This window comes from Mesoplodon mirus (genome assembly GCF_964341445.2).
Source record: "Mesoplodon mirus genome assembly, chromosome: 8".
In the NCBI taxonomy this organism is placed as follows: domain Eukaryota; kingdom Metazoa; phylum Chordata; class Mammalia; order Artiodactyla; family Ziphiidae; genus Mesoplodon; species Mesoplodon mirus.
Genome location: NC_138984.1, coordinates 92,753,735 through 92,776,167, shown reverse-complemented (window position 1 = coordinate 92,776,167; position 22,433 = coordinate 92,753,735). Strand labels below are relative to the sequence as shown.

Here is a 22,433-nt window from a genome sequence, read left to right as displayed (position 1 = left end):
GATTTCCTCCTCTGGGATGGAGATGCTGATCTAGAAACCAAGTAGACCTGTTTGATTTTATGAGCATAATTAAAGGATATGAGGTATATAAAGCACTTGCAGGCATGGCTAGCAAGTGACTGGTGCTCAATACATTAATTTTATTATGGCCATTGAGAGGAATTATAGAAACATAAAAGTCTGGTATTGGGTGACCAACATAGATAAATACTATAGACTTTGTGACTTCAGAGCATGGTATTTGAAAAATGCCAAATATTAAGAAATGAGGACTGATTCGGTAATATCCTACTAAAAAGAAAAATGCATTTTAATATCAAATTCACTAAAGCCATACTAAAGAATTTATCCATTCATTGAATTTTTAGAGGAAATTTTTCAAATAAATATATGTATATGGATTATCTAAAGTAGTAGTCTTAACTATATTTGCATAGTGCCCTTTAGTTTATAAGTCATTTTATAGTTTGCCTTTAAGGCATTGCAAGCATACATTTGAAGCTCTCTACAAGACTCCAATTGGGGTAGAAAAAGAAAAATATCTTTTCAATGTGACTGATGTCCTTAAATATTTGAATGGACTTTATAAATTCATGTGATCATTAACTCTCTATGTGTGGTAATATTAATACACATACAGAGGTTTTAGAACCCTTTCATAAATGTATTTTCTATATGACAAAAATTAAATTCACTGAATAAATGCCTTTTTAAAATAAAAGCTCACCATATCACGTTTCATGCCCCTCAGACTGAAAATATTCACACAACTTCCCTTAAGAAAGTAAGTGCAGCTCTGCTTTCTACAAATTGGAAAAAAATATGAGTCTGCAGAGGCCCCAGTCTCACGTTTTGGGGAACTCAGTACTTGCTGAAGCATGGAGCATGGTCCTGAGCAATCTGGTGGTGCTTTTGTTAAGTGGAAATGTTATCTATTGAAGGTCTCTGGTGCCACCTACTGGTGGAAGAGAAGTTTGGAAAAGTAGAATTTTAAAACTTGTAGTAAAGCTAGCTTTTTGCTAGTGCTCACTCTACAGATAATGGTCAGTATCATTTGGTGGCTTGCAGAGTGGCAGCTAGCTAAGTGAGATGGTAAGTTTAGCAATGAGGAATGCCCACTGTTCATTTAAGCTTTTTTTTTGTTTTATTCTACCAACATCTGTGTTCCTGCTATTGAGACATTACACTAGGTTCTAGGGATGCCAGGACCTGTCTCTTGCCTTCATGGAGCTCAGTGTGTAGGTGGGGAGACGTGCATGCACAGCTTGATCCCAAGGTTGTAAGTGCTGTAACAGCCCACCTACTCAGTGCTCTCTCTCTGGGAGAGAGCTGGAGAAAGATGCACGGACTGCACATTGAAGAATTAATAGGCTCATGAGCACAGTCGTGCTCCAGGCAGAGAACAACATTTATAAAGTCATAAAAGCTTGCCAGAACACTCCATGTGCTGGCAGCAAGTGGTTTAAGTATGGTTGGAAAGTGATGTAATGAGTGGACGAGAAGCTAGAAAAGAAGGCAAGGGCCGGATCCTAAAGTGTTGGTATTCTGTGCTTAGGACTTTAGATTTTATCTTGTTTACTTTGAGGAGCCACTGAGAGATTTTGAAACCCCTGGGTAACATGATCAGGGTTTCTTTTTAGAAACAACACTCTGATCATGAAAGGAGGAATGAACAGATGTGGGAGGTGAGACTGAAGGTAAGGGACCAGCAGAGAGGCTATCATATTATGATAGGCTTGGAAAGTGTTGACAACTGAGAGAGTCAGGAGAAAGATGGGGGTAGATTGCGCAAGAGTCCAGGAGGTAGAATGAACGAGGCTCAGGGACCAAATACAGTGGAGTGGTGGGGGTGAGGAACTGGGGCAGTGGGGTGGCCTCACAGAAGCCATGAGAGGCCAGTGACTGACGCAGAGAGTGGCAGCCCAGTCAGAAGTACCAAGTCCATTACCAAGACAGGTCTTGCCCTTTAGCTCATTTATTATTGGCAATTCATGCCTGTCCTCCTGCTTCACTCAATTCACCAGAGGAAGAAGTTGTCAGGCAGAATAAGCAGGGAACCTTGTGAGGGAGAGAGAGCGCCAAACTCTCCATCCTTCCCTTTCCATTGATGTTTAAACAAACAAACCAAGTATTTGTAGGGTGACTTTTACATCCCATGTGATGATGGTATTACTTGTATATCCTATGGCCCTGTTTATTAGGTAAGTTATTGCCGATCCCTTGTGATGTTAGACATTCTCGCTTTAATGACTGACTTGGGCCTGTTGTTTATAAAGCCCTTTCCCCTGTGTATGTCATTGAATTCACAAAGCAATTTTATAGCCCATGAATAGCCCATGAATTATTATGCATCTTATTTTACAAATGAGAAGACTGGTCCAGAGATTAACTGACATGTCTAAGGTCACACAGCTGGTAAATTGTAGTCTCAGGATTGCATTTCCTACCTTACCTTGCTACCTAAGGAAGTAAAAAGATTTATTTCTTTAAAAGGGGAACTTGTAGTTTATAACAACTACCCTAGTAGGAAGCAGGGGAATATTCATAAACCAATATTTATGCAACAGTGCAAACAAATACTAGAGGATTGGACTATTAGAAGATCCCCATGGGTGGTTTTGAGATAAGGAAGTAATATAGTGACCACATTCCAAAAACAAGATGGCTTCTGATTTTTGGCTTTTGAAACAAGTAACTAAATTTGAATCCACGCTTGACTTACAGGGCTATTGCTTTAGTGGCAGTGTAATATTTTTTGAAGTGCACATCATCTTAAACTGTAACAACATAGTAATATTTATCCTTGATCTGGGGTTTTTATTTTCTATCATTTTAAGATGGTTCAAATCCTTCTGTGGAAATAGCTAGTTTTATTTTTTTTAATTTTATTTATTTTTTTATACAGCAGGTTCTTCTTAGTCATCAATTTTATGCACATCAGTATATACATGTCAATCCCAATCGTCCAATTCAGCACACCACCATCCCCACCCCCTGCGGCTTTCCCCCCTTGGTGTCCATACGTTTGTTCTTTACATCTGTGTCTCAACTTCTGCCCTGCAAACCAGTTGATCTGTACCATTTTTCTAGGTTCCACATACATGCGTTAATATACGATATTTGTTTTTCTCTTTCTGACTTACTTCACTCTGTATGACAGTCTCTAGATCCATCCATGTCTCAACAAATGACCCAATTTCATTCCTTTTTATGGCTGAGTAATATTCCGTTGTATATATGTACCACAACTTCTTTATCCATTCATCTGTTGATGTGCATTTAGGTTGCTTCCATGACCTGGCTATTGTAAATAGTGCTGCAGTGAATGCGTCTTTTTGAATTATGGTTTTCTTGGGTATATGCCCAGTAGTGGGGTTGCTGGATCATATGGTAATTCTATTTTTAGTTTTTTAAGGAACCTCCATACTGTTCTCCATAGTGGTTGTATCAATTTACATTCCCACCAACAGTACAAGAGGGTTCCCTTTTCTCCACACCCACTCCAGCATTTGTTGTTTGTAGATTTTCTGATGATGGCCATTCTGACAGGTGTGAGGTGATACCTCATTGTAGTTTTGATTTGCATTTCTCTAATAATTAGTGATGTTGAGCAGCTTTTCATGTGCTTCTTGGCCATCTGTATGTCTTCTTTGGAGAGATGTCTATTTAGATCTTCTACCCATTTTTGTATTGGGTTGTTTGTTTCTTTAATATTGAGCTGCATGAGCTGTTTATATATCTTGGAGTTTAATCCTTTGTCAGTTAATTCACTTGCAAATATTTTCTCCCATTCTGAGGGTTCTCTTTTCATCTTGTTTATGGTTTCCTTTGCTGTGCAAAAGCTTTTAAGTTTCATCAGGTCCCATTTGTTTATTTTTGTTTTTTCTATTACTCTAGGAGGTGGATCAAAAAAGATCTTGTTGTGATTTATGTCAAAGAGTGTCCTTCCTATGTTTTCCTCTAAGAGTTTTATAGTGTCCAGTCTTACATTTAGGTTTTGAATCCATTTTGAGTTTATTTTTGTGTATGGTGTGAGGGAGTGTTCTAATTTCATTCTTTTACATGTAGCTGTCCAGTTTTCCCAGAACCACATATTGAAGAGACTGTCTTTTCTCCATTGCATATCCTTGCCTCCTTTGTCATAGATTAGTTGACCATAGGTGCGTGGGTTTATCTATGGGCTTTCTATCTTGTTCCATTGATCTATGTTTCTGTTTTTGTGCCAGTACCATATTGTCTTGATTACTGTAGCTTTGTAGTATAGTCTGAAGTCAGGGAGTCTGATTCCTCCAGCTCCGTTTTTTTCCCTCAAGACTGCTTTGGCTATTCGGGGTCTTTTGTGTCTCCATACAAATTTTAAGATTTTTTTGTTCTAGTTCCGTAAAAAATGCCATTGGTAATTTGATAGCTATTGCATTGAATCTGTAGATTGCTTTGGGTAGTAGAGTCATTTTCACAATATTGATTCTTCCAATCCAAGAACATGGTATATCTCTCCATCTGTCAGTATCATCTTTAATTTCCTTCATCAGTGTCTTATAGTTTTCTGCATACAGGTCTTTTGTCTCCCTAGGTAGGTTTATTCCTAGGTATTTTATTCTTTTTGTTCCAATGGTGAATGGGAGTGTTTCCTTAATTTCTCTTTCAGATTTTTCACCATTAGTATATAGGAATGCAAGAGATTTCTGTGCATTAATTTTGTATCCTGCAACTTTACCAAATTCATTGATTAGCTCTAGTAGTTTTCTGGTGGCATTTTTAGGATTCTCTATGTATAGTATCATGTAATCTGCAAACAGTGACAGTTTTACTTCTTCTTTTCCAATTTGTATTCCTTTTATTTCTTTTTCTTCTCTGATTGCCATGGCTAGGACTTCCAAAACTATGTCGAATAATAGTGGTGAGAGCGGACATCCTTGTCTTGTTCCTGATCTTAGAGGAAATGCTTTCAGTTTTTCACCATTGAGAATGATGTTTGCTGTGGGTTTGTCATATATGGCCTTTATTATGTTGAGGTAGGTTCCCTCTATGCCCACTTTCTGGAGAGTTTTTATCATAAATAGGTATTGAATTTTGTCAGAAGCTTTTTCTGCATCTATTGAAATGATCATATGGTGTTTCTCCTTCAATTTGTTATTATGGTGTATCACATTGATTGATTTACGTATATTGAAGAATCCTTGCATCCCTGGGATAAATCCCACTTGATCATGGTATATGCTCCTTTTAATGTGTCATTGGATTCTGTTTGCTAGAATTTTGTTGAGGATTTTTGCATCTATATTCATCAGTGATATTGGTCTGTAATGTTCTTTTTTTGTAGTATCTTTGTCGGATTTTGGTATCAGGGTGATGGTGGCCTCATAGAATGAGTTTGGGAGTGTTCCTTCCTCTGTAATTTTTGGAAGAGTTTGAGAAGGATGGGTGTTAGCTCTTCTCTAAATGTTTGATAGAATTCACGTGTGAAGCCATCTGGTCCTGGACTTTTGTTTGTTGGAAAATTTTAATCACGGTTTCAATTTCATTACTTGTGATTGGTCTGTTCATATTTTCTATTTTTCCTAGTTCAGTCTTGGAAGGTTATACCTTTCTAAGAATTTGTCCATTTCTTCCAGGTTGTCCATTTTATTGGCATACAGATGCTTGTAGTAGTCTCTTAGGATACTTTGTATTTCTGTGGTGTCTGTTGTAACGTCTCCTTTTTCATTTCTAATTTTATAGATTTGAGTCCTCTCTTCTTCTTGATGAGTCTGGCTAATGGTTTATCAATTTTGTTTATCTTCTCAAAGAACTAGCTTTTAGTTTTATTGATCTTTGTTATTGTTTTCTTTGTTTCTATTTCATTTATTTTTGCTCTGATCTTTATGATTTCTTTCCTTCTGCTAATTTTGGGTTTTGTTTGTTCTTCTTTCTCTAGTTCCTTTAGGTGTAAGTTTAGATTGTTTATTTGAGATTTTTCTTGTTTCTTGAGGTAGGCTTGTATAGCTATAAACTTCCCTCTTAGAACTGCTTTTGCTGCATCCCATAGGTTTTTGATCATCTTGTTTTCATTGTCATTTGTCTCTAGGTATTTTTTGATTTCCTCTTTGATTTCTTCAGTGATCTCTTGGTTATTTAGTAAAATATTGTTTAACCTCCATGTGTTTGTGTTTTTTACGTTTTATTCCCTCTAATTCATTTCTAATCTCATAGCGTTGTGGTCAGAAAAGATGCTTCATATGATTTCTATTTTCTTAAATTTACTGAGGCTTGATTTGTGACCCAAGATGTGATCTATCCTGGAGAATGTTCCATGCACACTTGAGAAGAAAGTGTAATCTGCTGTTTTTGGATGGAATATCCTATAAATATCAATTAAATCTATCTGGTCTATTGTGTCATTTAAAGCTTCTGCTTCCTTATTTATTTTCATTTTGGATGATCTGTCCATTTGTGTAAGTGAGGTGTTAAAGTCCCCCACTATTACTGTGTTACTGTCGATTTCCTCTTTTATAGCTGTTAGCAGTTGCCTTATGTATTGAGGTGCTCCTCTGTTGGGTGCGTATATATTTATAATTGTTATATCTTCTTGGACTGATCCCTTGATCATTATGTAGTGTCCTTCCTTGTCTCTTGTAACATTCTTTATTTTAAAGTCTATTTTATCTGATATGAGTATTGCTACTCCAGCTTTCTTTTGATTTCCATTGGGTTTGTTTTTGATTGGGTTTGATTCTTTTGATTTCCATTGGGTTTGTTTTTGTAGGTCCTTTTCTTCTCGTGTGTTTCCCACTTAGAGAAGTTCCTTTAGCATTTGTTGTAGAGCTGGTTTGGTGGCGCTGAATTCTCTTAGCTTTTGCTTGTCTGTAAAGTTTTTGATTTCTCCATTGAATCTGAATGAGATCCTTGCTGGGTAAAGTAATCTTGGTTGTAGGTTCTTCCCTTTCATCACTTTAAATATTTCATGCCACTCCCTTCTGGCTTGTAGAGTTTGTGCTGAGAAATCAGCTGTTAACCTTATGGGAGTTCCCTTGTATGTTGTCATTTTTCCCTTGCTGCTTTTAATAATTTTTCTTCGTCTTTATTTTTTGCCAATTTCATTACTATGTGTCTTGGCGTGTTTCTCCTTGGGTTTATCCTGTATGGGACTCACTGCCCTTCCTGGACTTGGGTGGCTATTTCCTTTCCCATGTTAGGGAAGTTTTTGACTATAATCTCTTCAAATATTTTCTCTGGTCTTTTCTCTCTTTCTTCTCCTTCTGGGACCCCTATAATACGAATGTTGTTCCATTTAATGTTGTACCAGTGGTCTCTTAGGCTGTCTTCACTTCTTTTCATTCTTTTTTTTCTTTGTTCTTTTCTGCAGCAATGAATTCCACTATTCTGTCTTCCAGGTCACTTATGCATTCTTCTGCCTCAGTTATTCTGCTCTTGATTCCTTCTAGTGTAGTTTTCATTTCAGTTATTGTATTGTTCATCTCTGTTTGTTTGTTCTTTAATTCTTCTAGGTCTTTGTTAAGCATTTCTTGCATCTTCTCGATCTTTGCCTCCATTCTTTTTCCGAGGTCCTGGATCATCTTTGCTATCATTATTCTGAATTCTTTTTCTGGAAGGTTGCCTATCTCCACTTCATTTAGTTGTTTTTCTGGGGTTTTATCTTGTTTCTTCATCTGGTAAATAGCCCTCTGCCTTTTCATCTTGTCTATCTTTCTATGAATGTGGTTTTTGTTCCACAGGCTGCAGGATTGTAGTTCTTCTTGCTTCTGCTGTCTGCCCTCTAGTGGATAAGGCTATCTAAGAGGCTTGTGTAAGTTTTCTGATGGGAGGGACTGGTGGTGGGTAGAGCTGACTGTTGCTCTGGTGGGCAGAGCTCAGTAGAACTTTAATCCACTTGACTGTTGATGGGTGTGGCTGGGTTCCCTCCCTGTTGGTTGTTTGGCCTTAGGCAACCCAACACTGGAGGCTACCTGGGCTCTTTGGTGGGGCTAATGACAGACTCTGGGAGGGCTCACGCCAAGGAGTACTTCCCAGAACTTCTGCTGCCAGGATCCTTGTCCCCACGGTGACCCACAGCCACCCCCCTCCTCTGCAGGAGACCCTCCAATACTAGAAGGTAGGTCTGGTTCAGTCTCCCCTGGGGTCACTGCTCCTTCCCCTGGGTCCCGATGCACACACTACTTTGTGTGTGCCTCCAAGAGTGGAGTCTCTGTTTCCCCCAGTCCTGTCAAAGTCCTGCATTCAAATCCCATTAGGCTTCAAAATCTCATTCTCTAGGAATTCCTCCTCCCATTGCTGGACCCCCAGGTTGGGAAGCCTGATGTGGGGCTCAAAACCTTCACTTCAGTGGGTGGACTTCTGTGGTATAAGTGTTCTCCAGTCTGTGAGTCATCCACCCAGCAGTTATGGGATTTGATTTTACTGTGATTGCGCCCCTCCTACCATCTCATTGCGGCTTCTCCTTTGTCTTTGGATGTGGGGTATCTTTTCTGGTGAGTTCCAGTGTCTTTCTGTCGATGATTGTCCAGCAGCTATTTATAATTCTGTTGTTCTCACAAGAGGGAGTGAGAGCACCTTCTTCTACTCCGCCATCTTTCTTCCTACTCGCTAGTTTTATTATTATTTATTATTACTCCTACTTTGAAAAAAGCCAAATATATCTAGGATGCCCAAATTCCATGACTCTTTCCATTTTAAAAACTTTCTGTTGTGCTGAGACCTTCCAATGCTTGTCTACTGGTAACAAAATAATAGAGATTTTTTTCTTCATCCTTTAAGGGTGTCGCTTTTAGACTTTGTGGAATGTTCATCTTCTCAGGTCTGTTTTTGATGGGTCTTTCTGCCTAACCAGAGTGCAGATGTTCCTCACTTCCTGTCTCAGTGGGTAACCACAATCTCAGATCAAACCCTTTATGATGACTGTTTCTCAGGGCAGTCTTTTTCTCATTTGACTGAATATGTCAAAACCTCATCTTTGCTTCCATAGCATGACATGCAAATGGTAAAAAAGAATATAACTAAAATTGTAAAATTTCAAACATTATAACCCATCTATAAGCTGGATTTTTCTAGAATCATGTTTCCTTCTTAAAAATGAAAAGAAATTATATAAGATCAGATGTGGCATGCCCAAAAGAAAAGTATAATGTTATTTAGATAAATATAAAATTAGTCACTAATATAGTCAATATTGTGTTTGCGGGTAAATAAAAATATCCACTTGTTCCAGTGATTTAAAGATCCTTTTCCTTTCATGTTACAGATCTAAAAGTGTCTTGGTACAACAAAGACAAGAAAATCAAGCCATCTCGGTTCTTTAAAATGACTCAATTTGAAGACACTTACCAACTGGAAATTGCTGAAGCTTTTCCAGAAGATGAAGGAATTTATACTTTTGTTGCTAGTAATGCTATAGGTCAAGTATCAAGCACAGCCACTTTGAGACTGGAAGGTACAGTAAAACAACTTTACGAACCACATTTAAATATAGATCTAATCTCACAATGTCAGTAACAAATCACTGAGGATTTCACGTAAATCATCGTTGGTCCTACCATTCTCTTAATGTGACTAATTGTTTCCATGTTATATGTGATGTTCTCGCTTTTCAGTCACCCCTTCTCATTATGAATCACAAACCATCATTTTTTATTTTGCCCTGCTTTGTCTCCATAGAATTTTGTAATGTGTTGCTCTCATCATCAGCTTTCATGCTTCCTGATCAGCATGCATCAGAATGGGGAGAAATATGCTAAAGAATTAGATAGATTTGTTTTCTCATCTGGCTAGGATGCAAATTCTAAAAAAAAAATGTCTTTAAATCTAAGAGTGTTACCATCCGACCATTGTACTGACACAATTCTGATTCCACAGAAGCTACAGTGGGTGATTTCAGGTCTGTACACCAGCTGGATGTGTTTACCAGCATTCAAAGAATGCCTGAGGGTTGAGGGGCTCCACTGTAAGATGGTTTAACATCTCTGTTACTTGGGGTTCTTCAGCTGCAATCAGAAACACTTCCTCGGTATCGGGGTGGGGAGCACTTTGATTCAAAATGAGATAGTATTTTTATAGAATCAGGCTGTTTTTCCTGAGCTAAATTAGTCTCTGTAATATTAAGCATATACAAATACATAAAGAGTTAGGGCAACTTTTGCTTTTTTCCTTGATTTTAAACACTTACTATAACCAGAGGTTTTCTTAATAATCAACGTATGTGGTTTACAAAAAAGAAAAGCTGGTTTGACAACCAGAGGGGAAAAAATCACAATAGAAAACAAGAATACCTAAACTTAATTGCATACTCCATGACTGCCTTCATGCACAATGTAGTGAAGTTCCTTAGACTAGTTATGTCTCAGCATGTTTGTCTGGAAAATGGAAGGAAACTTGTGTGACTTTGAATCAATGTGTGTATGTAGTGACATACGTTGACAAGGCATCAGGATTGGTCTGGATTCTAGTTCACCATTGAAATTTACAACAGATCTGTAGACAACTCCCAGTAAGTTCTGGTTTCAGTGCAGGGTAAGACATTAAAAGTTGGCATGCTTCTTTTCAGGATTTAGCAAACTTGAAGAAGTTACATCAGACTCTCAATGGCATGTCTCTTCATCAGTTTCATTTAAGAAGGAGCCCCTTGGCCAAAAGCCCATCTTCATCCAGCCTCTATCAAGCCTCAGGGTGCACAGCGGGGAGACAGTCAGATTCCATGCCAGGGTTTCTGGCATTCCCAAGCCAGAAATCCAGTGGTTGCATAACCAGCAACCAATCCTACCAACAAAAGATGTAGTTTTCCATTTTGAGGAGTCCACAGGCATTGCTTTAATGCTTATAGTTGACGCTTACTCAGAGCATGCCGGGCAGTACTCTTGCAAAGCAGCCAATAGTGCTGGGGAAGCCATTTGCGCAGCTATACTCACAGTGACTCCAAAAGGTAAAGAAAGCCTGGCTTGCTTCAAAGACTTTGATCTGCTGCATCCCTCCTACTCCCACTGTTACTAATGAGTCTCTGCTGTGTGTCTTGGTGCATATTGTGGTCGGTGCATAATTTATTAACAAAGTAACACCCAGGTGCCCCTAAGTCCTCAATTATAGTTTAATCAGTGTACTTTAAATCTCACTGAAGTATGTGTTCTGGGCATCACACTAGTTATTATTTGGTTAGGCATCAACTTTGCTTGACATTTTTACTTTTCTAAACAACATCTCATCATTGCATCATTAATGATTTATTTGCTACCTATTTTTGATAAAGTATATGGTGGAGGGAGGACAAATGATATCCCGAATAGAGTCAGAAAAAAAGAGGGAGCGGCTATGTCATTCTGGATAGCTGCAATGACAACAAAAAGAAGGAAGCAGATACTGTATGGCATCCGCATGAGCCTTCATCATCCGTCCATCACTGGATCACTGGGAATGAATTTTCTTTTGTGTGACCCTGACATCCTGGAGCACACTGCATCTGGCATGCTGCTTCCAAGTAACAGTGACGTCTTTCATCTTCATCTTCCATGCCATGTTATGTTACTAACCTAGCCAGGTGACAAAGCTTAGATCCTAATATTCTTTTCTTTTTCTTGTCACTTGATCGTACAGTGCAAGCCCTAGCTAGGCAAAGTTCTGGGGAAAATGTGAGAGAGTCCACCAAGTCCCAGGCAGTGGCAGATTCCTGTTTCACAAAGCAGGAGAGCAAAATATCCCAAAGCGATATTAAGTCATTTCAAGGATCATCATATGAATACGAATTTCAGGTTTTTGAAGGTGTATCTCAAAGTTCCACCCACACAGCTGCATCCATTCGAGACGTAGAGTTGCACCGTACTGCATCCCTTTCACAAATTGCAGAAAGCACTGAGTTATCTGAGAAATGTGCTGAAGAGCCAATGGATGAAGCACCAAGGATTCTCCTATATCTTCAGGACCTCTCTGTAAAGTGCGGCGACATGGCTCAATTCCTCTGTGTTTTAGAAGAACCTTCCGTTGACGTAACCTGGACTCATGAAGGTGTAAAGATAGAGGAATCTAAGAGAGTGAAGCAGTCACAAAATGGCAATACTCAGTTACTTACCATATTTAATGTTCAGCTGGTAGACCAAGGATTGTACAGCTGCGTTGTACACAATGAGTATGGAGAGAAGACAACATCAGCAGTACTAAGAGTAGAAGGTGGTTATTTGATATTTAGCTCTGACTTGCTTCATTTCATCCTCATCACTTTATGCAGCTTTTCCATCATGCAGATTGAATCAGTGAATATATTAAATAGGATACCCTTAAATTAGCACTGTATTCATAAATGACTTATGAAAGTCAGCCAAGTCATTGGCCAAACTTAAGAATATGTAACTTTCCAGTCTAGATTCAAGGAAGTTTAACTTTCAAATCTGAGTTCACGAAGTTAAGGTTTGTTTCGTATGTGCTCTTTTTTCTAATATTTACCAAATGTGCCACCTAGGAAGTGTACCAAAGAAAGTTCAGATGTTAGAGTTCATCAAGTGTTTATTGAGTATTTATTATTGTGCCTGGCACTGTCTGGACCAAAATTAGTAGTCTTTAGATATTTCTCAATAAATGCTGCTGCTTTATAGTCTCAGATCCTCCCAGAATTGTAGAATTATCTCACAGCAAGATCATTATTTTTGTTGTTATTGTGCTTGATTCACCACTGTGTCTAGAAGGGGCACAAATATATTTGTCTGGGCAAAGGATAACTTCTTCCTTCCCTCCCTGGACTTTCTTTTTGGATGCTAATAAAATGAGAAAAGTATTCTTCAGGTACTAGAAGCCTGTGCTGTGTGTCTGCAGCAAAGGACCTTCACTGAATCCCATGGAGGAAAACTGGTGGAAGAAGTTTAGGCATCTCCAAGGGTCTATGGAGAGCTGCGGCCTCTAGCTCTTCCCTGATCTGGCCATGTTATTGTTGAGGCGTCAGAGATAAATGGGGGCAATACAGTGCTGTGTGCACAGCCATCTCTGCACTGAATTTTGAGATAGATTCATTAATTCACTTAATGTATCTGCAATCCTCACTCACCAAAAGGAGGATTTGTTTTTTCTTAATCTGACATTTTGGTCTATAGCTATTTCTGATTAATTTTCAAAGCCTAAGAAAGGACTAGCTCAAGAACTGAGGTCTAATTATGCAAATTAGGTAGAAAATTCCACCATCCAGAAAGTTGACCCTCAGTTTCACCATAGCTGCTGGCTAGCACAGTAATCACACAAGAAACTATCTATCTGGAGGCGTTGTCTACAAGTCACGTAGGTGACAACTGTGATGGTTTCCGCAGCAAGATATTTGGGAGGTGGTGTGTTGTGGAGGTGGGAGAAATGTAGGTCTTTCAACTCGCTTCCTAAAGAACCTAGTGCCCTAGGACAGTGCTTCATCATCATGTTCCCAGGGTGGATTTGAGCTGGACATTTTTGCCTCAGGATTTCCAGTTCACTCAGTTCCAACAATTATATTATTAAAATGTTCTTGGTGCGTGAGCATTTTTTTTTCCCTTGGGAAGTCCAGGCTGCCTTACTTAAGAAAGTTAAAAGAGAAGCCACTTTTCAGAGTTTGAAGAGTGAAGGATCAGGCACAGTTATCTGATTATCTAATATAGGCCAGTCTTTATCTGTTCCTCTTCGATTTGGGCCTAATAATTTTACATAGGCTAGTTATCCATGAAAATCAGGTAGGAATGTGAACCCCTGTAAGTCTGTTTGAGTAGAGTTCTTATGTGCATAGTAAGCATAGATATATCCTAGTTTGGGGACTAATGTGCTGCTTTCCCTCTCATCCTAATGACATTCCATCTTCTCTAAATTCCACATGTGTTTTACAAACACAACTAATTTATTCCTTTTCCAAACTTTATTCTTACCTAGCAAAAGAATCGCAAACCAGAGCACTTACCAAAATTACCCTTGGTTCAGACACTAAAAGTATTAAAACACTTAAAGAGACCGAAATTAAAACAACCCATGAAGTAAAGAGAGCATCATCAAAGAAAACATCAAGTTTGTCAGTAACTTCATGCCAAAGACCACAAGGAACTGAGAAGCCAGGGCGGCAAGCACACTGATTTGTGTCACGCAGATGGGAGAATGAGAGTGTTACCTGAGCACCTGCTTTCTCCGAAGCCACCCAGAGATGATTGTGTCTAAAGGCTGTGACTTTTCCTTATGTAATAAAAGTAATTTTAAGTTGAGGGCTCTTTGTTCTGCTCTTTAACATATAATTGGACTTCGCGTGATGTTTTAAAGGTGGTTCAAATCAAAGGAGTATTTACTAGCAGAAAACTCTTAATTCTGCAGGGAAAGCTGAGAATGGCCCTCAGTTTAAAGTGGCAAGTTAGAAAATGCATGTTCCTTCTAAATGTGATTTCATCTCCTAGCAAGTAATCAGTCAACAAGACATTAAAAAAGAAATATTCCTTTTGTTTGTGGATTGCTTTTCTCAGTGCATGTAAAAGGCATGGGGAATTGTGGAACTAAAAGTGGAAATTTCATAGAGAACCTAAAATAAAAATGTTTTAAAATCTTTCATCATTGTCATGTACTTTATCAGTTCATTGATTTGTTTGGCATGGATTTTGGGGGGTGCATTTGGGGGATGTAGTTTTCTATTATAGTAAAGAGAAAATTGTAATTGTATGAATCATAAATTGAGGCAGAAAGTACATGGAATTAATCATGAAAATCTCTTGTTTTTGCATTCTAGTTCCTGAATCAATGTTGCATGAGCAGATTGAGATGGAGATGAAAGGTATGGTTATATTGAATGTGAGATTTAAGTAGAAATTCTGAAGGATTAATAGAATCCTTGAGCTGCCTTCTGTTAGTAGTATTGAGAAAAATGTCATAGATGTACAAATATATCTCCTACAGTATATATTACTGTGTTGCATGCCTGGTTTAGTATGCTGATAGTTACATGCATTTCACAGTAATTTGTTTTATGGTAATTTAAAATCTTATATTTAAAATTTATCAGCCATAATCAACTTCATGTTTGCAGCCATTTTCAAAAGCGTGTATTAGAAAAGGTTGTCATCTTAATGCATGAAATCATGAACTAGAAGTTTGTTTTCAAAATCACAGTGAATTAAATTGAACAATAGACAATAACCTAGCTGTCATTCTCAGAATGCAACATCATGAATGAATTATCATTGAGACGCTTTTTTATTTAGGGTGTGTGAAAATGTTACATTCCCATTCTGGTTTACACTTCATGCACATACATCATTTTAACATTGATATGTCTCTTACACTGGCTTGCAGATAGCTGCCTTATGTGATCCTTATTGCCTGCTTTTCTTTGCATAACATCGTGACTTTATGGCTGTATTAGTTCGAATAAACGCCTTCTCATTTTATTTTATTTTAGCTAATCATTTATGGTTATAGTTCTCGTATATATATCTTAAATAGTTAATTCTCCAAAAATACAATAATTTAATCTATAATCAAAAGGATCAGAAAGGGCGTTTATTCCACTCTCTGCAAGTCAGGTAAGATTTTCCTCTTAGCCATCAAAAGGACAGTTTTCCTGCTCTCAGAACAAATATGCACAGGAACATGTTATTTTGAAATGCATTTTTGCTCGTTCAAGAAGAAATTTCAGCAGTTTGAAGAAAAGACCAGACAACGAACGATTTTCGTGTCAGAATCTTTTAAACAGAGCATGGTGTTGCGTTTATTCGAACAAATATGGTGAGTGAAATTTTTTATGGATTTGTGAGAATCTGTAGCATGCACTTTATTTCATTTCCTATTTTGCAATTTCATTTATTTTCAACTTTTTCAAATACTATGGAAAATAGTAAAATGCTTTATAATTGAACTTTTTTTCAGAATTGTTCTCTGAGGAAGCATCTGGACATTCAGAAAGAGATACCCGTGTTGCCTTCTCAGATTCTGAAGACATAGACCACAGCTCCATGGCTGCTAAAAGATATGCAAGTAGAATATCATCTACAAGCTCCTGGCCCAAATATTTCAAGCCTTCTTTTACCCAAAAGCTTATGTTTAAATATGTTTTTGAGGGTGAACCTGTTGTTTTTACATGTAGATTAATTGCCTGTCCAACTCCAGAAATGACTTGGTTTCATAACAATCGACCTATCCCAACAGGTCTTCGACGGGTTATAAAAACAAAGAGTGATTTACATCATCACTCTTCCAGCTTAGAGGTTAAAAGGGTCCAAGACAGAGATACTGGAAGTTATAGATTATTAGCAATTAATAGTGAAGGGTCTGCTGAATCAACTGCATCGTTGGTTGTTTTTGAAAAAGGGCAAGATGAGAAATATTTAGAATTCCTGAAAAGGGCAGAACAGACACATGGAAATATGGAGGCTTTAGTTGAAAGGAGAGAAGATAGATTAAAGGTTGACCTGAGGTTTACTGGCTCTCCCTTTAACAAGAAACAAGACGCGGAACAACAGGGAATCATGCGAACTATACATTTTAAAACAGTAAGTCCTGGCAGGAAAACAGATTTAATGTATGATGAAGAATATTTAGAAAGTAAATCTGACACAAGGGGATGGCTTAATGTTGGTGAAAGTTTCCTGGATGAAGAGACCAAAATGAAGTTGCAGCATTTACGGGAGGCTAGAAAAATGTTAATGGAGAAAAAGAAATTATCTTTGTTAGATACGTCATCTGAAATAAGTTCAAGAACTTTGAGAAGTGAAGACAGTGATAAAGACGTTCTGTTCTCTCGAGAGGAAATAAAAAGCAGGTCTATATCTGATCTAGCTGACAATAGGGATAAGGTAGATAATTCAACTGAGGGTATTGTCCAAGATCCACAGGTCCTTCCTAATCTAATGGATCAAAATGTAGAATCTGGAGAACCTCCCACAAGCTTTCAAACTACTGTTGATGAGGAAATTCTCCAGACTGAAATGAGAATGAGCCAAGAGCCATTCCTAAGAGAAAGTCTATCAAGGGACCATTTATATGGTAGGATTCTAGTAAATGAGAATATCCAAGCAAGAGAACAACTTGAGAAACTTATGACCCAAACGGAAATTGTAGAGTCATCTAAAGATATCATAAATGTAAGTAAGAATGAGGAAATATATGAGACCCCTGAAAAGGTGTCTCAAGTTACTATACCATACACCAGTGAATCTTTTGGTGCAGTTGTAAATATTCAAGAAAGTGAAGCATTAGATATTGACAGAATAAGAAAAGATGATTTGAGAGAATTTCAACACTCCACTTCCACAAAAGTCGATGAATTCAAAACTGAACAGGAAGAAAAAACCACAAGATTTTTTGAAAATTCTTTCCAGAAACATCCACAACGTTGCCCACCTTCATTTCTTCAAGAAATTGAACCTCAAGAAGTTTATGAAGGTGATAGCTGTGAATTTGTGTGTCATTTTCAAGGATATCCTCAACCCATAGTGACATGGTATAACAATGATATACCAATCCCATGTAATCGAGGCTTTATCACTCAGACCTTCAAAAACTATTCAACGTTAACCTTTTCTTCTGTCCATCCTCAAAATGAAGGTTTCATTACCTGTGTGCTGTTTAACCAGTATGGAACAGTAAAAACAACCGGTGTACTTAAAGTGAAGTCAAAACAAAGGCATGATGTCGAAGCACATAGGGTCCCAGTGTTGCATGACTACACTGATGAGGAAGAGGAGCTGACATTGGTGTTTGACCAAGCAAAAGGCGTTCCTCCATCTCTGAGACAAGAAGGCCAAACAAGTCTCCATATGTTAAAAGCTAACCCACCAGTTCCTCCCTCTGCAGACATAGAACTGCTTTCCTTTCCTGTAGAAATTCAGATAACGGCAGCTACTCCTACCCCAGAACAGGATAAAGAGTCAAGAGAGTTGTTTCAACTGGAGGAGTTGGAGCCTAAAGCAACACCTCAAGATGAGGCTACTCGGTCACCAAAGCACAAATTTATATTTTCATCTGATATTACTAACGAGCCGCCAGAAGTGTTACAAGAAATGCCAAAGCATGCCAGTTGTAGAGAAGGGGATTCCATAGTCCTTGAATGTTCACTGTCTGGTGAGCCTAAACCAGCTGTGACATGGTTCCACAATGGAGTCCTTTTAAAGCAGAACCAGAAGTTCCAGTTTGAAGAAGTTAATTGTAGCCACAGGTTATACATTAATGATGTTAATTCTCAAGATTCTGGAAAATATGAATGTGTTGCTGAAAACAGTTCAGGAATGGTTGAGAGTGTTTCAGATCTAACAGTGGAACCTGTCACTCACAGGGAATATAGTCAATTAGAAAATATGGGTGGAATTTATGCCAAATATTCCAAAGATCAACACATTCAGGGAGAATCTGTAAGGGCACACTTTTATGATTATCCAGCCAGTCCTTTTACTCCCCAATCCAATATAAAAGAATATTCTATAGGAGAATATTTTCAAAGCCTTGAGACATTTGAACAGATAGACCAGAAAAGCCAGGTTTCTTGCACATCTTCTAGAGAAAAACTGCCCATATTTATGCACGGTGCTTCTAGATCCATAACAATCAACAAGCCTCTCCGAGCTGAACTCATACAATGTCAGGATGAAGAGAAAGAGGAACATGTAAATGAAAAATCAAAGCTATACCAAGCAGAGGGGACTGTCTATCCATTTGTTGATGATCTCAGTGAAGTTAAAATTAGGAAAGAAGTAAGAAATGATTTGGAGAAACTTGGTGGACCAGAAAGGGAAAACGTGCAAGAATATGCCCGAAGTGACTATTTATCAAATATCCACTCTGAGAGAACTTCTGATGGTTACAATACAAAAGAATCGTCCATCATTGTATACGAAGAACCCTTTGGTGAAGGGAGATACTACCCAGGAAAAAAGGTGAGGCATAGAATCATTGCATTTGAAAAGTTACAACACATAGAAAAAGGCGTTCTAGAAAAGAGACCTACCAAGAAATCATTTGTGAATCCTCCTCAAAAGAAGCTTGATGACAAAGACTTTCCCTTAAAGCAAAGAAAATCAAGATCAAGTAACCTAAACACAAATATGCATCAGGCAGAGGAAATGCCTCCAAACACTGAACAAGATTCATCTAACATTGTAATGAATTTAAAGCTGCTTTCTTCTCAAACTCATAAGGTATTTGAATTACAAGAGAGGGAACAACAAAAGGAAGTAGGTCTTACAGATCAATCTGCAGTTTCTGAAAGGACTGAACATGAAGCACCTATTACATTTGACCTAAAGCAATTTCATGCTCAAATAGAAAATGCGGATGTAAAATTTCAAGAAGTTAGACTAGATAGTGATCAATCAGAAGAAGCTTATTTTCAAACCCAGCATCCTGCTTCTGAAACAACCGAGGCTGAGAGCATTGTATTTGATCTAAAACAAATGTATTCTCATTTAGGAGACGCAGCTGAGGAGTTTCAAGAGCAAGAAACTAGGCAACAGCAGGAAACACCATATAAAGAGGAAGTTCCTAGCACTGAAACATTACAATCTGATACACAGAATACCTCTCAAAGCACACAAAGTAACATATTTACCAATCCAGAGATTTCTTCCAGTAAGGAGTTTTTAGATAGGACTGTGAGGGAGAAAAGTGGTAGTGATGAAAATGCCTCTTATCTGGAAAAACATATGCAGGAACAAAATTTAGAAATTGTAAATACTGATATTTCTCTTAAAACTATTTCTGAAGAGATCCATAGTGAATCGTGTGCGCTACTTTCAACCTCATCCACAGATGTAGGAAAAACTGATATTTCTGAGAAAAATGGGGATAGGAGTTTCATTTCGCATGTGAAAAAAGCAAGTGAGGAAAAGCTTATAGAGGTTTGTAAAAAGGAGGAGGAGCATAGTTTGGAACCAGGGTTGGCATCATTTCAAAAGCAAGATGGAGGGACACAGGGATATGCTGCTGGAATTTTAGGAGACCACATAAGTGATGTTCAGGAAGCAGACACGTGCCGCAGAAAAATTTCCCTGAGTCAGCACTTTCCATTCTTGATGACTGAGGAACAACGGAATCCAAATGAACAAATGAGTGAGAAAGTGGATGCTCCTGGAAAAGAAAAATGTTATGAAGAAATTCAAGTTCAGAATGAAACTTCTTTCTCTAGTACTGAAAGAGAAAAGACAGAAACTTGTTTTTCTGAAAACCCTCCTAAGTTGGATGAGGCACACACAACGGAGGTAATGGAATGTGAGACCTCCCTAACACAGTACTTACTGGCTGCTGGAAAGCGTGAAGTTCCTGAGACTGCAGACACCAAGCACAAGGCAGATCTTGTCCAGAGTGAATCAGTCACATCAATGGAGGTCGAAGAAGTAACTTTCAGCACTGTGTATGAGTACTACAACCAACAACAGGAATCACTGGGACGCCCATTTTCTCCTGAATCTGATGTTTCAATTGATGTGGGAAGTACAAGCAGTGAAGCACTCTCTGAGCTAGATCAGTTTTATACCCCACCATCCTCTGTTGAACATTTTGAAACTCCAAAGTCTCCTGATTTGTATCTTCCTCCTATAGACACAGCTAAAAAATCCTCAACAAATTTAGGAGGTAAGACTATTGAAAGGACCACACCTTTAGAGGAAGCTACTGAAAGGTACTCAACACCTTCCGAAGGCAAGGTAGCAGAAAGGTGTTCCACATCCCCTGGAGAGACCCTGGAGAGATACTCCACACCTCCAGGAGAGACCCTGGAGAGATACTCCACACCTCCAGGAGAGACCCTGGAGAGATACTCCACACCCCCTGGAGAGACCCTGGAGAGATACTCCACACCTCCAGGAGAGACCCTGGAGAGATACTCCACACCCCCAGGAGACACCCTGGAGAGATATTCCACACCTCCTGGAGAGACCTTAGAGAGGTATTCCACGCCCTCAGGGGAGACACTAGAGAGATATTCTACACCTTTAGGAGGAGAAACAGTTGAAAGATATTCTATTCCTACTGGAGGACCAAACCCCACTGGGATCTTTAAAAGGTGCCCATCAAAACTAGAAAGGGAGGACAGTCCATCAAGTGAGCATTTCAACACACCTACAGAAGAGAGAAGCTCAGCTTATGAATTATGGCGTTCTGATTCCTTTGGCACGCCCAATGAAGCCATTGAACCAAAAGACAATGAAATGCCTCCATCTTTTATTGAGCCTCTGACCAAAAGGAAGATCTATGAAAACACAACCTTGGGCTTCATTGTTGAAGTTGAGGGCCTTCCAGTTCCTGGTGTGAAATGGTATCGAAATAAATCTTTGCTAGAGCCAGATGAAAGAATCAAAATAGAAAGGGTGGGTAATGTATGTTCTTTGGAAATCGCTAACATTCAAAAAGGAGAGGGAGGCGAGTACATGTGCCATGCTGTAAACATCATAGGGGAAGCAAAGAGCTTTGCACATGTAGACATTGTGCCCCCAAAAGAGAGAGCAGTGGCCCTCCCACCTCCAGTAACACATCAGCATGTCATGGAGTTCGATTTGGAAAACACTGGGTCATCAAGAACCCCTTCTCCTCAAGAAATTGTCCTGGAAGTTGAATTAAGTGAAAAAGATGTTAAAGAATTTGAGAAGCAAGTGAAAATAGTCACAGTTCCTGAATTTACTCCTGATCATAAAAGCATGGTGGTGAGTCTGGATGTTCTCCCATTGAATTTAGCAGATCCAAGTATGGCTTCAAGGGAGGGAGAAGACAAAGATTTAAAAATTGACTTAGAAGTATTTGAAATGCCTCCTCGCTTTATAACGCCTATTTGTGATTTTAGAATTCCAGAAAACTCAGACGCTGTGTTCAAATGTTCAGTCATCGGCATCCCAACTCCTGAAGTGAAATGGTATAAAGAATATATGTGTATTGAGCCAGATGATGCTAAATACGTGATTAGTGAGGAGAAGGGAAGTCACGCCCTTAAGATTCGCAACGTCTGTCTTTCCGATAGCGCAACGTACCGGTGCAGAGCTGTGAATTATGTAGGGGAGGCTATCTGTCGGGGATGCCTCACCATGGGAGACTCCGAAATGTTGGCTCTGCTGTCAAAGAAAAGTAAAGTGACATTGAGCAGTGTGAAGGAAGAATTAGTCTTAAGGAACAGATATTCAGACAGCTTTTTTGAATTTCAGGTGGAGGAAGGGCCTCCCAGGTTTATCAAAGGTATTTCTGACTGCTCTGCACCGTTAGGTACAGCAGCTTATTTCCAGTGTTTAGTCCGTGGCTCTCCGAGGCCCACGGTTTACTGGTACAAAGATGGGAGATTGGTGCAAGGAACAAGGTTCAGTGCCGAGGAAAGTGGCATAGGGTTCCACAACCTATTCATAACAAGCTTAGTGAAGGAGGACGAAGGTGAGTATAGGTGTGTAGCTACGAACAAATCGGGCATGGCTGAGGCCTGTGCAGTGCTTACCCTAATTTAAAGCTCCTCATGTGATGTGTTAGTGCCCCCATAATGATGAGAACTCACTTGAATGCTTTCACAC

General features: G+C 38.8%; 2 protein-coding genes across 2 annotated transcripts in view; both read left to right on the top strand.

Annotated features, from left to right (window-relative positions):
• LOC309809376 (titin) overlaps nt 1–22,433 on the top strand; it is a 299,194-nt gene that overhangs the window by 59,598 nt on the left and 217,163 nt on the right. Inside the window, exons 42-43 of the mRNA XM_082630429.1 lie at nt 9,239–9,427; nt 14,690–14,734. Coding sequence (XP_082486555.1) covers nt 9,239–9,427; nt 14,690–14,734 — 234 coding nt within the window. The remainder of the gene's footprint in view (nt 1–9,238; nt 9,428–14,689; nt 14,735–22,433) is intronic.
• On the top strand, nt 15,912–22,370 carry LOC309809848 (uncharacterized protein; the record flags this gene model as incomplete). Its single annotated transcript, XM_082631306.1, has 1 exon — nt 15,912–22,370. One exon carries the CDS (start codon nt 15,912–15,914, stop codon nt 22,368–22,370), a length of 6,459 nt encoding a protein of 2,152 aa, XP_082487432.1.